General features: G+C 38.4%; 1 protein-coding gene across 6 annotated transcripts in view; it reads right to left on the reverse strand.

Annotated features, from left to right (window-relative positions):
- Nucleotides 1-15,954, reverse strand: part of LOC117183102 (membralin) — a 429,991-nt gene that overhangs the window by 344,352 nt on the left and 69,685 nt on the right. For all 6 annotated transcript variants that reach the window (XR_004468345.1, XM_033376274.1, XM_033376271.1 and 3 more), the window contains one exon: nt 13,315-13,550. Coding sequence is in view for 5 of the 6 variants with exons in the window: in XM_033376271.1 (XP_033232162.1) it covers nt 13,315-13,550 (236 nt within the window). In the remaining variant the exon portion in view is untranslated. The remainder of the gene's footprint in view (nt 1-13,314; nt 13,551-15,954) is intronic.

The following is a 15,954-nucleotide window of genomic DNA, read 5'->3' on the forward strand; positions in this document are numbered from 1 at the left end:
ACTCTGGGATACCGGGCGACCGCTCAGAGTACGCAGCCTTATCCTTGCATGCGGGGCTCTACAAGGATGGACGAACCCCTTTCCCTAGCTTCTCGTGGGAACGACAATGATAACACCAAACATAGTTGTAGTAAGTGCGGTTTAAAGCAACAGAACGCGCAGGGATCCCGACAATGGGTCGGCCAACAATGCCGACCAATCTGGAGCTGGGGAAGCCAATGAAAATGGATTCAATGCGATAAATCGGCGGGATCTCGCAACCTTTGGGTGGACGGTGCGACTGAATCACAACTTGCTAGACTGCTACGATGCGAGTGTGGCCCCTGAACGGGGTTACATGGCACGGCTGCATGCTCTGTGGTACGAGAAACACCCGGAGCTATCGCACTTTTCGCAGCAACGTCTGTGAAACCATGCTGAACTACTCCGAAAAAGGGGCTATGTAAGCGGGACGCCTACTCTACCACAGCTGGAACAAGCCGGCAACAGAGCAGGCATCCAATAGAGGAAGAGCGATGCTTTATGACCCGAAAAATATTAACACCAAGGTTTCTTTCAAGCCTAAAGATCTGGCTGAAATGGAGGACGAGCTTCATGGACATTTTTCCTCTGGGCTATCAATTATTGTGTATATAATGTAGCGAGAGCTTTGGCCGATGCGAACCGTAAAACAAAACCAACGGTTAATCATAAGACCAAAAGACGAATGCATCAACTTGCCATAAAGATATGCTGGGCAAGACAGTACGCGTCCCGCATTCAGTGTGTGATTTACTACATCACATCTGGCAGGAATTTTACCGCCAAGGTTCGAAAGTTCGCGCGCAAACTCCGGACCCGTTATCACACATTTAACAAGTCAAAGCTGCTGACCATCAGGCAGCATATTGTAGAGAGAATACGGATTCTATCTGACGCTAAGAGGAGTCTAGAGCAGAGGGAGAGGTGGGTCAGAGAAAATCAACAGTGTCTCTCTGACTCATCTCGACTCTTCCAAGACCCTCCAGTTACTGTCGAACACCCACCCAAACCAGAGGAGGTCGAAGTATTTTGGAGGGAAGTCTACGAAGTGCAGCATATACTAGACGAAGACTCAGAAAGTATAAATAGCTTCAAGGAGTTATGTGTTGCCCTCATAATACCTGATGAAGAATGCCTACCCATCACTACCGAGGAGGTGAAAAAAGTATTAAGAGGGATGAAGAACTATTCTGAACCGGGACCAGATTGTATCAAAACCTTCTGGTGAAAGATGTTTTCTTCAACCCATCAGCATTTGGCTCGTATTTTCACCTCATATTTGAAGTCGGAAGAACCGATTTCGGAGTGGTTAGTGGAAGGGGGCACAATACTCCTGCCGAAAATGGGCAACTTAGCTGACCCGAAGAATTACAGGCCAATAACTTGTCTAAACACACTTTATAAGATATTCATAGCCGGATGTCGGGAGAACCTGCTCATCGATAGATGTGTCAGGCAGATGCAGCATTCTACCAGCGTGACCTATCGATGGCCTGGATTGATTGTCGAAAAGCTTTCGATTCGACCTCCCACAGACTTTTCATCTGTCTTTTGGAAATCTTAAAGGTTCATCCGCAAATAGTTAGGTGCATAGAGAGATTGATGCCGCTTTGGAAAACCAGATTTACTATCTCAACTGCAAAAAATCGTGTGACAACTAACAAGGTCACCTTTCAGAGAGGTGTCTTTCAGTGCGACACCATGAGCCCACTGCTCTTTTGCCTTACATTATTGCCACTATCTCTAGCACTTCGCCATTCCGACGGGTACTTGTGCGGCAAACCTGCAGATCGAAAGTACAAGGTCAACCATGTATTTTACATGGACGATCTTAAGATCTATGCTAAAAACAAGAGCAACTACATCTAGCACTAGGTATTGTCGAACAATATACTAAGGAAATTGGAATGGAATTTGGCTTAGACAAATGTGCCAAGGTTTATTTGAAGCGAGGAAAACTTAATGGCATCCCTGAAGATCCTGAGCTCGTTGATAGAAGCGCTATACGTCACCTTTGCGCTGGAGAGACTTATACATACCTGGGCGTACCACAGAGCCGCATTCAGGATGTGAAATCTATAAAGGATACTCTCCGAAGCAGATACAAACGTCTCATCCGGCAGATTTGGTCTTCCGAACTGTCGGCGAGGAACAAAGTATCTGCAACGAACATGCTTGCCGTCCCGGTACTACTCTATTCATTTGGAGTAGTTCCATGGACGAAGAACGATCTTAGATTCCTTGATATCGGGACAAGAAAGGTTATGCACGTGAACAAAACTATGCATCTTAAGTCTTCCGTTCCGCGACTGTACAACTCACGCCGTCAGGGGGGTCGTGGAATACTGAGTCTTGAATGTCTTCGCAACAGGATTATTCTGTGTACAGGACATAGAGTTGCAAATGGAAGAGACCCTCTTCTTAAAATGGTCAGGAATCACGAAGAACGATCCTTCTCGTGAACGACCCCTTTAAACTCCTACTTTTTGCTAAGAAAGATTTGCTTTTGTACAGGAAAAATTATGATCTGCTCTAAACAGGAAAAACCAGGGATGCATTAAAATTCACTAGTTTTGTCATATCTTCAATCTGGAAATGCAAATTCCAACTCCTAGACTAGAAATTTCTTTTCTTTTTGAGTTTCGAAAATAAATAGCTGGTATCAATAATAAAATAAATAGCTGGTCTTTCGTCTTCATTCGTGGCACCGACTACATAAGGCCAAACAAAGCGGCTTCCACTAATTTATTAAAAATGTTGTGAGGAAGTTCCGAATTGAAAACTTAACCCTCAGGGTTCCGAAAGGACTCTCTTTTGGGGCTGAGACTCTCTAGTTTAACGTCTCTTCGACAGGGTTTCGCGAGCCCTAGTTGGGACAAGAATTTAATTTTTCAAGAGCTGCACGTTGTAGGTATAATAGAAGTCAATTGGGGTAGGGGTTTCTGCAACTGTAAGGATATTATATAGAATCTATATAATGCCTGGGAGAGAGAGATAGTGCACGGCCCTATGAAAATGTAACAAAAAATAGCAAAAGGAAAAAAAGGAAGAGAGAAAAGGTGGCTCTCGTGGAATTTTTCCGTTCGACATTATTCCTGAAAATTCTCCATGCATCCTCTTATTCTATAGACATATTTCTCATAGTCTTTATTCTATTGTCAATCCTCGCGACGCAATTCAGGTTTTCAGTGTTTGTTATGAAATATTCCTCTAAAATCGTGAAGGAATTCTTCACTTCACTCGAGGTCGCCTTTTTCTTCATTGCCATCATTATAAAGTGCTGAATTAGCGACATTGTGATGATGGCTTGTGCTATCGTGCAATCATAGTGTCACAAAAAACGTATAATTAATTCTCTACTCGAACATAAGATTTGACTATTATTTAAGAATCCCGAATCAAGTGCTTTTTTCCTGTGGCACATGATTTGCACGTAAGAAACCAGACTGGAATTTTTATTTCTGTCCTATTTTTCGAAAGGCACCACAGCGGACCAAAATTATCAGCCCCGTAACAACTGATGATCGAAAATAGTAGCCTACCATACATATTAGAACTGGGGCCACGCTTAAATATGATCCTTGAACGACTGAACCCCAGAGACAATTTTCTCTTTAATAAATTTAACTTAGTTTTATCGATTAATTGTATCGGCCTCTACTTCTTTCGAATTCACATCGAGAGATTTTGGATCGCTCATACATTTAATTTTCCCTGTTTAGGAAGTTGGTACCGAGAATGGACATCGGCACCAATTCTGGTAGGATGATGAACCGGAACCGAAATAATCTATTAGACACTGCGATATAAAAAGAGACATTGTCTACCACTTGAGGTTCCCAATTGACATTAAACTGAAGCTCACTCTTTTCGAATCTAAATCCCTGAATCTTAAAATCATTCTCTAGCACAAATCCTCTTGACACATAATTGTCTCAGGTCTCAGCATCTACAATCGCTCTTATTTAAAAAGTCCTCATTCTTCTGTTGATTTTCTTTTAAGTTTATCTTTTAAATAGAGAAATGGGTTCACAAAAGCGAGAACAGATTTGCACGTGAATTTCCTGTTGATAATTGAATTTGTTGTGTTTCGTTATATCTATATTTCCTCTTATTAAAAACCCTTTCCCCAGGAAAGACTGTGCTTTTAAATGAAAACTGATTTTACCAACAATCGTCCACTCCGTGCAAATTGAGGTGCAATATTTGCGAATGGAGTTTCTTACGGGTTTCCTACCAATGATCGACAATATTTTTCTTTTGAAAATCACGCTTGAGTAAACTCTACCTCTTAGTGCTCAAACATCTTTTTAGAAGGAGTATTTTAGTGTTTCTTGGAGATTTTACTACTTTCCAAAATTAGTGTCAATACTCACTCTTATAAAGAACCGATTGATCATCCCTTCGCAATTTATTTGGAGCTGACTCTCTTTTTTTTTCTAATTCTAAGTAGAAGAATTCCCATAAGGATGTGTAAAAGATCTAATAGATAGTTTTTCGAACAAGCGTAAGTTTTTATTAGAGACTCAGATAATCAATATGTGGGGAACAACTCTGTTAGTATCACCAAGATCCTAATCACCATACAGCAGTAAGGCTAGCACCCTTGAATTTTCATTAGATGGGTAAAAGAAGGAGTAAATTGGCGCTCTAGCTTCACTCTATGCAATCACGTCCCGACACATAACAGAGTTGCGGGAAACACTAAAAGTACATAGGTGTCCGATTTTCCGAACACTTTAAAAGTTTCATTCAAATGAATATTTTCTCTTGTTGGTTTTGAATTGAAAGGATATTTCATCCAGTTTTTCCTTTAAATCCGTCGGCTAACAAAATTCATGGAAGATCTATCGCTATTTCGGTGATCAAAAGAGCTGAACGCAGTACACCTGACTCCTCACAGTGATTAACGTCGATTGACTGTCGTGCGTTCTCCAGGGATGATAGTGGTCCCGTTCTCGCGGAGTTTTAGATCCCCACTTTGTCGAGAGGTGCGCACGCAACGGTTCCTGTTTCGCGTAGCGGTTACTTGAAATCTATGTAACTCTTTCGCTCAAGCATTAGCCAGTCATTCAGGGGCGTCTTTATTTTCAGTTTCTTCCCCTTTAGCATTGATGTTATAAATATTAAATTAATTTGATATACTGAACCGTTTCAGAAGGATCGTAACTAATTTCGGTTTCTCCGGTTCTGACCACTGCGCCGGAAAAATCCCTTCGTGGGTGCAGAGCTGGCATCCAATACTATTCCAATTTCGTCTAGCTGAACCAGCTCGACTGTCCAATTAGAACTTCTGGTCCATTCGCCTTGATTCTTGTAAGAAATTTGGACGTTACAGCTTCTAAGTGTGTTCATGTCTAAATTCAGCAGGAGCACACTTTCGCAGTTTTTGTGTTTTGCGTTATAGTTAAGAGGTGAGTTGCTGTGACAAATTCTGTAATATGGAAGTACCTTGCATGACTCTATTTCTTTATAGTCCATCAAAATGTGCCTTTGCTAGGATTGACCCACAGCCAGATGACAGAAGTCTCGGCGAAGGTATAATCTTCCTGAGCCATTTCTCAAAATAGGTTGCGAGACGGTTACTGAGCGCAACTCGTACACTAGGTAGCTGATAGGTACCAATAGTGAGATAGCCAAAAGGATACTGAACCATTGATCCTGGTATTGGAACGGCGACATTGGGTTGATGGTATTCGATGTGACGATATATTGGCTCCACCTGTTCCAAAGTTAAGAGTGAGAGATCCATATGACCTTGGCGGGCCGCATGGATGACTTGTAGGATTCGTATAACGGCTCGGATGTAATCGTCAATGCTGGCGCCTACTACTCTCAAAAGCCCAGGTAGCCTTTCGGCATGCTTCCATTCAGCAACATCTCGCGTAAGGCTTTCCAGTTCATGATGTTTTGGTAAAGTGGAATCTCCTGGTAGGCTATTCTTTTCCTGTTGCTGCTGGGCAACTTGTGAATCTCCTCCAACTGGGCTTGCATCACTTGAGTTTGTTTACTCACTATGTACGAAATGACGAATTTTGAATCTGTGTTTATTCTTAATTTTCGGATTGCAGCCTCCTAAACCTTTCATGCTGCTTCAATAGCTGCCTCCAGTTCGGCTGCGTGGTTAGTTGGCCGACCTCTGATAAGACGAGATACATTCGAAGAGTGATCTAGTCCAAACCAGACTGCTACTCCTGTCTTAGATTGGTCGCTTCTATTGTAGGTGCAGGCTCCGTCTATGTATACATCCTTTTCAAGCTAGGATGTACTTAACCAGGGAAGTGGAGGGGGCGCATTAGCAGGTGCACTTTTTGGAGGTGGAATTTATTTCCAGGGTATGCTCGCGGGTCCTAGAACTAGGAGCACATTATGTGACTTTCGAAAAACTGGGGGATCCAAATTTTTACTTTCCGAAGACGAGCTTTCATCTTATTTTGAGGAGTCTTTAGTGTAGCTATGCCACGTTCATTGGGATTCGGAATTTTTATTCTTTCAGGGAGTGGGTAGTTTCCTTCTTGACCATGTGAATCCGTGATTGCCGTGATTAAAATCGTTGATCGCAGCTGACTTGAATTTGATTTTTTTTGCCTTTAGGATAGTTTTTCGAGTACCGAGAGTTTCATTCAGACATCAGTCTTTGTGATAACCGTGTCACTAAATGTAGATCGTTTTAGTATGCAAACGGGTTTTTTGCTGGGTTTTGAGTCCCGATAGGAGGATTTCTTACTGATACCCAATTTCTCAAACGTGATGTGTAATCTTACGTTGTGAGTGGGTCCATCGCACTATCAGAAGGTGGGGCCTTTACTGGCATAAGTGGGAATGCTCGATATTTGTTCAATTAATTGTGAATGAACAACACACGGAAGAAATTTTCTTCATATCGATGCTCTTACGTTTTTTAGCCAGATTGTTTTTAATCTGCCTGGGACCCTGACTCAAGCGGGTCCCCAGATCTCTCTGAGTCACTGGAATCTGAGTATTCGAGACTGGTGATCGGATTTCCCGACAATATCTTGACATTTCTATTTAATTTTTTCTACGAAAAAGTCAGTCTTTTCACTCAAAAAGTCAAAAGTCGCGTAATTTTTAATATTTTAACTGAAAATTTATGGATACATGCTTGAAATACTATACTTTAGGGGGAAAAAATACTGTGATATTGATGCTTCCAAAAAAGGAATTTATTTTTCAAAATGAATCCTCGGATTTTTGTAAAATCAAACATCATATTCTTCAATATTCAAATTAATTTATTTTTATTCAAATGCACCAAAATAGTTACAAATAAAAGAAAAGAGTAAAAAGAAACACAAATAAAAGTTGTTATCCTAGCAATTTTAAGATTTGCCTGAACAGTCGCTGCAGATACCTGCGCAGTGCTTATGGCACATTGGGTGCCTAAATGAGCAGCAGGCCATCTTAGGCTTTCTATCATCTAAAAAAATAAGTACCTGTGAAATGATGAATAAAAAAATTTTATTTCACTTCAGATAATAAACTTACATAAGAAAATGCTCAAAAATCACAAAAATAACTAGCAAAAATTTTTGAAAAAAAAAATCACATTTTGTTCACTGATGGCACACGGGGTAATTAAGACCCCCAGCATTTTTGGAGTTTACTTTGGGCGACCGCCCAAAGTATGCTGACATTTGGCGCTCTTTACTAACCTACTTTACCTTTAGTTAGTGATGTCAACTACTAGCAGATGTCGCCACATGGTGCATTTGATAGAATTTAGTAGGCTTATTTTGAGTTCAAAATTTTTGTGTGTCATCCAGTGTACGGGTTCATGGTCGCAGGCCAGGATAAATTCCCTACGCACAAAATCGCAATGATCGAGTAAGATGTTATCCATCGCTCGTTGAATTGTAGATGGGGCATTCTTGATGCCCATTGACATCCTCTGACAGTCCAAATGACCTCTATTCTTTTATAATTTCACTTTTTAGCTGTTTGTCGGCATCATCTGCTTTTGTTTCTCTAGCTTCTTGCATACGGTCCTGGTGGTCAGATTGCGAGTCCGTGATATCGCCGAGAAACTCGTAAGCATCGTAGGGAAAACCTCTTGAATTTTGGATTTCTAATTCAATGTCATCAGGTGTAATGTTGATAGCCATTATACAGCACATCCCATCCTGAACAGTTACTGCGGCTTCTCCGACATATAGACCCTTTTTAATGTTTAACCGAGGAAGGTAACTTTCGGCTAGACCCCGAGTTTTTCACGTCGATGGCTATATACTGCCGAGTTCTTGCTTCAATTTTCCGAGTTCTTCAGAAGGGTTCAATTTGTGGTCTATAGATTTCCTTAGCTTCCCGAGATTCGTTCTCTATAAATAGGAGGGGGAGTCTGGCCTTGAGTTAATCACCAGGATATTATGGTAAAAGTACATTTGTGCTTGATCCAACCTCAGGTTGGGTCTCCCTAAAATTTCGTCGCTAGTTAAAGGGAAAATATTCCTTACGGCATGGAAAACTACAGGAGTTAGTAATGTCAGCAAGTAGCACTGTTTGTTTTAGGTCGAATTTTAAGAGTGATTCCAAAGCGCATGTTTTCACTAGATTTAGATCCGAACCTGGCTCAACAAGAAAACAAGCATTTTTATTTAAAAATTCAGCAGAGAAAATGTTTACTACATGGGAGTCTTCTGTTTGTTTCCCTGCTCGCTACATTCTATCGTTCTCCGGATACGAACTAGTAGTTTGACGCTCCATCGATGATTGACTCTTGGTCGCGTCACACCCAGGAGTCGGTTTGCAGTTTAAATCCTTATTAGGCCCCAGCGAATGAATGTTGTGCTGTCATGAGCTGGTTGAGGTTTTTATAATATTAATGCAAAATTTGCGCGTATGTAGGATGTGGGAAAACTCCGGCCGGCGCCTGTATCTTCGTCGTGTCGAAAACATTTTTTGGGTTTTCTTTTTGCGCCTTCTTTTCATGTTTTCCACACAGAGTTTATTCGTCTAGAAAATTGACTAGGAGTACGAGAGCTGCCGGCTTCCTCACCTTTTTTGGCGATAGGGAAGGATGAGGCCATAGCATTATATTTTTGTCGGCAGAATTTTGTCTATACATGATCACGTGCCTTTTCTCCCCAGGTCGAGTTGTATATTTTTACTCTAGAGTTTTTCGAGCTCCGCTGAGCAGACCCTGTATCCGATTGTAGTAATCACTTACCGACTTAAGCTGAGTCATCCGCAGGTATGCAATAGCTTCAAAATACCCTTGGTATTGCCTCATAAGAGCAAAACGCTTTTTTTAGGTGGACAATCAATTCAGTTATCGTTGTAAATATTTTATCCCTAACGCTCTCACGAGCCACGCTTTTTAACTTTGAGAGTACCGCCTTGATAAACATGGGCTTGTTCGTCCTTATTATAAAAACAGCTCTGTCGCACTCACCCTGGATAAATTGCTTCAAGGTTGGAGGTTTTCCGTTGAAGTCAGGAATTTTGTAGATGTTGGTCTGCAAGGTCATGTTCTCTACCAAGGAATTCATGACCAGGCTGGCGTCTAGACCTAAACCCCGGTTAGGTATGGTTAGGTTGGGGGTATTCCCCAAGAGATCCTCTGCTATAATTTGACTGAAGGGCTGTCCTGGGCCTGTCGGGAGATTCTGATTAACCTAGTGGTCACCAGGATTCGGGGTCAGGCGTGAACAAAGATATAGAAAAATGCGTCGGACCCGTTTTTTTAGGGCCAAAAGTTGACCAAGGGCGAGAGTGGAATAAAGTTTTGCCCCTTGTTGCATAATGTACTGTTGATTGTTGCGTCGCTGAGTTGTCTGACCTGATAATTTAACTAAAGGACATGTGTCCAAACTGCCAATAAATAAATAACTACAAATACAAAAAATTAATCGAATTCCATTCTTAAAGAATGTGCACTGAAAAAATATTTATATTAGGTAATTTCTTCCAAAATATTGTAAAAACATATCAATTTCTTTTTTCCCTGACAAACTTTTTTTCTCCAGACATTTCCCTGACTTCCCTGACATGTGGCCACCCTGTGATTTAATTTCTTTATGCTTTCTTAATTTGATTGGTGACTAACAGAGCAACTTCTCCCCCGGCACTATTCCTTTCAGTTCTATAAATTGAGTATTTTGGAACTTTAATTTTAAACTTATGATCAATTCTAGTTTGGCTAATACCAATTATATCCAATTTCAAATCATTTATCACAGTTTTTAGTTCATGGCTTTTAAATTTGATAGAATTTGCATTCCATTATAGAATTTTTATGTTTTTTATGTAGTTTTTGCTATACTAATGATTCTACTTACATTTTTATTTCCTAAGAATTGTTGTAAATCCTTCAGTAATTCCCCAAATGAGAAGTCAGGACTATCATTTAACTTTTCAGATTCGTTTTATTTCATTTCACTGCATCACTATACTGTGTCGAATTTGAGTTATGCTTCATTCCACTTGGCTGGAAAGGTTCATTTTTGTAGATTTCCTGGGCGCACCCAGCTGATTGCTTTGGAAGGATTCGTGTTTTTTTTTTGCAGGATCTTGTCCCTAGATCTACTAGCGATTACTTTAGTCAAAATCTCGCATTTTTTATAACTTGATGCATGATTACTACCACCATTTTCAGATTTTAGTTTATTACTAGAGTTTTTATTGCATTGTTTTGACGTGTGTTCACCAGCACATTTGACACATTTTTGTTTTTTAAAACAATTGTTTGCCACATAGCCGAAGTATTGAAATTTATAATACTGAGTTACGTGAGAACCGCTTCTGTATTTCTCCCATCTAACCACACAGTAGCAAATTCTTCGTAGTTTGATAACATCCTTTATTATTGTATCAGAACTGCATTCTACAGTCAAGACTCGGAGTTTATTCTTAGTTCTCATAAGTGTGTATAGGTGTAGAATTCTACTCCAGATCCTTTAAATTCTTCCAACATTTGTTTGTAGTCCTCGTCAGCTTTAGTATAGACTATGATGCGATTTCTTTCTATTAGTATTTCAATATCCTTGGTTAAAGTCTTTTTAATGTTATTTAGAGTTTCTTGGTGATTTTGAACATAACTATATACAACTATAGGTGGTATTTTATTTAAAGCATCACGCTGCTTAACTTAAATAACGTCTGCACTTTCCTCATTATCGTCGATATGATTTTCTTCAAGGACATCGTAATTGTTATCAGTTGAGATGTTGCATTCCTGCATATTTGATCCATTATTGGTTCAACGCATTTTCGATGGCGGTTTTTGGGTAACCCACTCGTCCAGTTTCATAATTCTTTTAGAAGGAAAGTTCATTTTTACTTTAATCCGTCTTCCTCTAAATAATATAGGATTTTAGAATAGCGCTTAGTCCGTTTTCGGAATAAATGATTTTCACGATTTGTCCGTAATCATAGCACTAAGTAAACACATCTCTACAAACATTAAAAAAAACTGTGTTAATCCAGCCAAACATGGCAACAGGACATCACCTAAATGTACGAGAGTTGCAGTAAATGTTTCGTATAAATCGGAACGATACAAGAGAACTTACCACATACGTTAAGCTTCAATTATCCTCCTAAGACTCGGAAAGAATTCAAGGGGGATACCTGGAATGGTCGCTGTCGTATACGTCCCGAATGGGCCAGTACAAATTTTATTTCCGTAATGGGTAGTTGCTTGAACTTGCGAGCAACTCTTGTCCAGTGAAGTGCACACTCTGCCGCGCGTACGAAAACTTTACACTCCCACTTTTCAGAAAGAAGGATTTTCTTTTGTTCAGGAAAAATTATGATCTGCTCTAAACAGGAAAAACCAGAGATGCGTTTAAATCCACTAGTTTCTCATACGTTCCCTCTGTAAATGCAAATTGCAACTCCTAGACCAGAAATTTATGTTCGTTTTGAGTTTCAAAAATAAATAGCTGGTCTTTCGTCTACGTTCGTAGCACCGACTACACAAGGCAAGAATTTATTTTTGATCTTGTTATTTTACACAATCTCTTTTCTTAAAGAATTCACTACTAAGAGATTTTCTTCGGAACGGGCAAACCGTAAGGATTGTCATGAAAGTACCTGCGTACTTAAAACGGACGGGCATTGAACGGATCAACGAGGCGGATCCTTCTGATAACTTCTTGTCAACTTCAAGAAGCTCGTCAAGCTGCGAATTTAATTTTTGGATCGATGCACCTTGTAGGTTTAATAGAACAACATTTTGTCAATTCTGTTCTGGAATTTTTGCATTTTGAAATCTACATGATTTCTGGTTAAAGTTTTCAACCGGAGTTAAAACTTCCGATGTTTATTATTCTTTCACTTTCTTCATTTGCAGTGTATGTGGTCTAAACCTGTTAATCAACATTTCAGACATTTTACACACGTCTGGCACCGATCAATACTGTACATCTGTTTATATGAGAAAAACTTTGTTCACATTAGGAATACTGCAAAAGTGAATTTGATGTATTTGTTTGCGTCTTTAAGATGCGTCGAATGGCCTATTGGTGCACCTTTATGTCCTCTTAGGATATAGCAATACTGATTTATAAACTTAAGAAATATATTGTTTATCTTGTTTATATGAGATAAAGTTTTTTAATATTGAGAATACAAAAGTACTGTAAATGATGTATTGGTTCGGGTTTTCGAGACGCATCGTTTGATCTCCTGAAAAATCTGGCATGACCTTCCATGACTTAAAAATACCATATTTTTACACTTTCAAACAAAATTATTCATTTCGTTTATATGAGGACTGATTTTTATATTAGGGATATAACAGTAATTATATGATTTATATATTTGCGGCTTTAAGTTGCATTGAATGGTGTATTGAACAATCTTTGATGACCTTTAATAAAATATATCATTAGGGATTTGAAAAAAATTATAAATAATACATTGTGTTTACATCAGAAAATCTGATTTATTATAGGAAATATGACACTACCATAACGTAAAAAGTGGTTCGTTGAAACAAAACACATTTATTGACCTTTTAATGGCATTTATGATATTCTACAAATAAGATTTTCGGTACCATATACAAAAAGACCAACTTCATGAAATGAGCGCAAGTTTTTTACAGTAAAAATAAAAAATCCTCTGTAAGGAAGTAAATTTCTTTGATGCATGTAATGAAGCAAAGTGTTTACACAGTGAGTTTAAATAAACCCATCCATAGTGAATACACCCATAGTAGTTCGCAAAGGTATTTAACATTTATATAAAAACTGCCCCATGACCTGAAGTTGATGACCTAATGATTAACTACTGATGAATTAGGTGTGATTTGTGGTTTTTCACACAACTTACCCATCTCTGGTCAATATTCCAAGGACATTAGTTAAGTCTTCTACTTTATCTTGTCGGAGTTTCTCTTCCTTAGCATAACTCTTCTCTATACTGTAATCATCTCCGCCATTTCTTAAAATCTCTACTCTAAGTATCCCATCTCGAGGCCAATCATCTTTTACATGCTCTAAACAATTTGTCGGTGTTCGTGAGAACACTATATGAATGTATGCTAGCACAAAAAACGCCATTATTGCCTACAACATAGTTAATAACAAAAAACAATTAGTATTTTAAAATATTTAATTAGTTGTTTTTTGATTAACAGGATTATTAATAAACTTCAGCATTTGTAAACAATTTACTAGATATTAAAGGGTTCATGAATAATGTGAATAAATGTGCAACATATCATAGTTAATTGTCGATCATTTTGTCTATTTTTTACTGGATCTTTAAACATCCGTCTGTTTCCTAAAAGACCCAGTGTACACACGCAGGGTTACGAAAACCCTATTTTTTATTAACTGTGGTAGAACTCGAACACACGTAACCCTTTCTAACAAAAATTGACCAAATGACCGAAACTTAACTTTCCAATCTCAAAACACACACACACACACACACACACACACACACACACTGCTTGACGACCCCTCAATATCTAATAAAGCTTCTGAAGATTGAAAATTTAGGTCTGCATAAAATGTAATTTTGCAAGAATTTATGTATAACTTTGGGGAAAAAAATTGCTGATCCTTCTTAGCTACGTGATAAGAACACAATACCGGCAATCAATTTATGTGGGTTTCATTGATATCGAAGTTTATAAAGAAAGAGGATCTTCAAATTTTTTAAACAATATTAAACTATAAGGCGAAAAATGTACTTTCATAATAATTTAGTTGGAAAATGACTACAATAAAGGGAAACAGCATTTCAGACTAAAAAATGGTGTGATGAATGAAATTTAAGCCTGAAACGTTCCACTTGCTACAGAATAACACAGTTAATATGAGATTTTTTCTGATAATAAAGTCTATACAATTCAATTTAATGATATTATTATCAGATCTTGAAATTAGAATTCTGACTAAGTACAGAGTGGGAAAAAAAGAATCCAAAGCTTCCAGTCTAATTTAATGCAAATTTTAAAGTTTAATGCAAATACTGGCCTCTCAATATAATTTCTTATGTGATTATAGGCCTGAAAACACAAATCATGAGAAAAAGTGTACAAATATACTTTCACGAATTGCAACTTTATTATTGGAGTTAAGATTTAAAAAGTGATCAATTAAGAGAATAATTATAATCAGCGAATAATTGAATCCAGCATACATAATGCCTTATAGAACGGGTTCTCAGGACGAGCTAAACCTCGGCCTTTCTTCCCTTATCGTAATCACCCTACTGACTCATACATTTAGATTATCACCCTCCACCTTTTTTACATTACTTATTATATAAATTCAGAACTGAGAAAGCTATAGCTACTAAGCTCCTGAATGACACCATGCATATTTTAGTATCAGAAGTGCAAAAATAAATCTAAATCATACAAAGTTTCGTCAAACAAGCCTTAATTGAAGGAATAAATGGATAATTTCGCACGAAACCATCAATGAAGAGGGAATTAACAGGTCCAGAGGATTGAGCGGACTATTTGACGCTGATATAATTTGCATTCGATTATCCGTGTTTGCGAAGACGAGTCTTCGCATGGAACTCTCCACATCGAGAGGTTTGGCGAAGGCGATTTGATGAATTCCTTGTGCACTTTCGTAGAACTGGATTCTTTCTGAAATTTTGCAACTCCAATCAGTGAAAAAAAGTTGATTATTCAAAACAAGGCACAGGTTATTCTTCAACCCATTTCAATACGGGAGCTCAAGAACCTAGACCTAAAGTTTTAAAATAATCTATAACGTTTTTAGTCTGAAAAATAGGTATCAGAGAAAATATACTAAATATGTAAATATTCTTTCGATTTTTTTTGCATAATCATATTTAGTCACAATCAAAAACGTGTCATAATAGATCAGAAATTCTTTTATAATATTATATTAATAGTAAAATGGTTCTTTTTAGGTTTATTGCTGTGATAGGATTGGTGACGGCATGTATACTCGGGTACAATTTCCGAACGAGAATCTATTTCTGTGAAAGAGCGCTGATCGATAGAACCAAATTGTTTTAAGCTTAAAAGACAGCACGCACATTTTTTACGCTATGAGAATTATAATGTGCCCTGTACAATGACATTTTAAATTAAAGTATTTATGATCACTTTTCAGGCTGAAGTCTTCGTTAAAACAAAATGTTCACAATGTATAGAGATGTAATACGCGTCACCATGTATCGTAGCACTCTAGCAGCTCGTCATTGAGTCGATTCATCCCTCTGCGAGTATCAAAACTCCCAGGGTCCAACGCTGGTGCCGAAAATTCGATAACGAACATGGTTCGCTTTTCGAAGTCAAGAAGAACCATGTCAGGCCTCGAGTGAGCAACAGAAACAATTGTCGAGAATATAAAGTTCCAGTATATACGGCAGTTTCCATTCTCAACAATTGACTCAATTTCCCTAGGAGCATTTAGAGGAGCGATATTAAGGTGAATGCCGTAGGAGTGACAGAGATGGTAATAAAGTACTCTTAGT

Source organism: Belonocnema kinseyi, chromosome 2 (assembly GCF_010883055.1).
Source record: "Belonocnema kinseyi isolate 2016_QV_RU_SX_M_011 chromosome 2, B_treatae_v1, whole genome shotgun sequence".
NCBI classification, from domain to species: Eukaryota; Metazoa; Arthropoda; class Insecta; order Hymenoptera; family Cynipidae; genus Belonocnema; species Belonocnema kinseyi.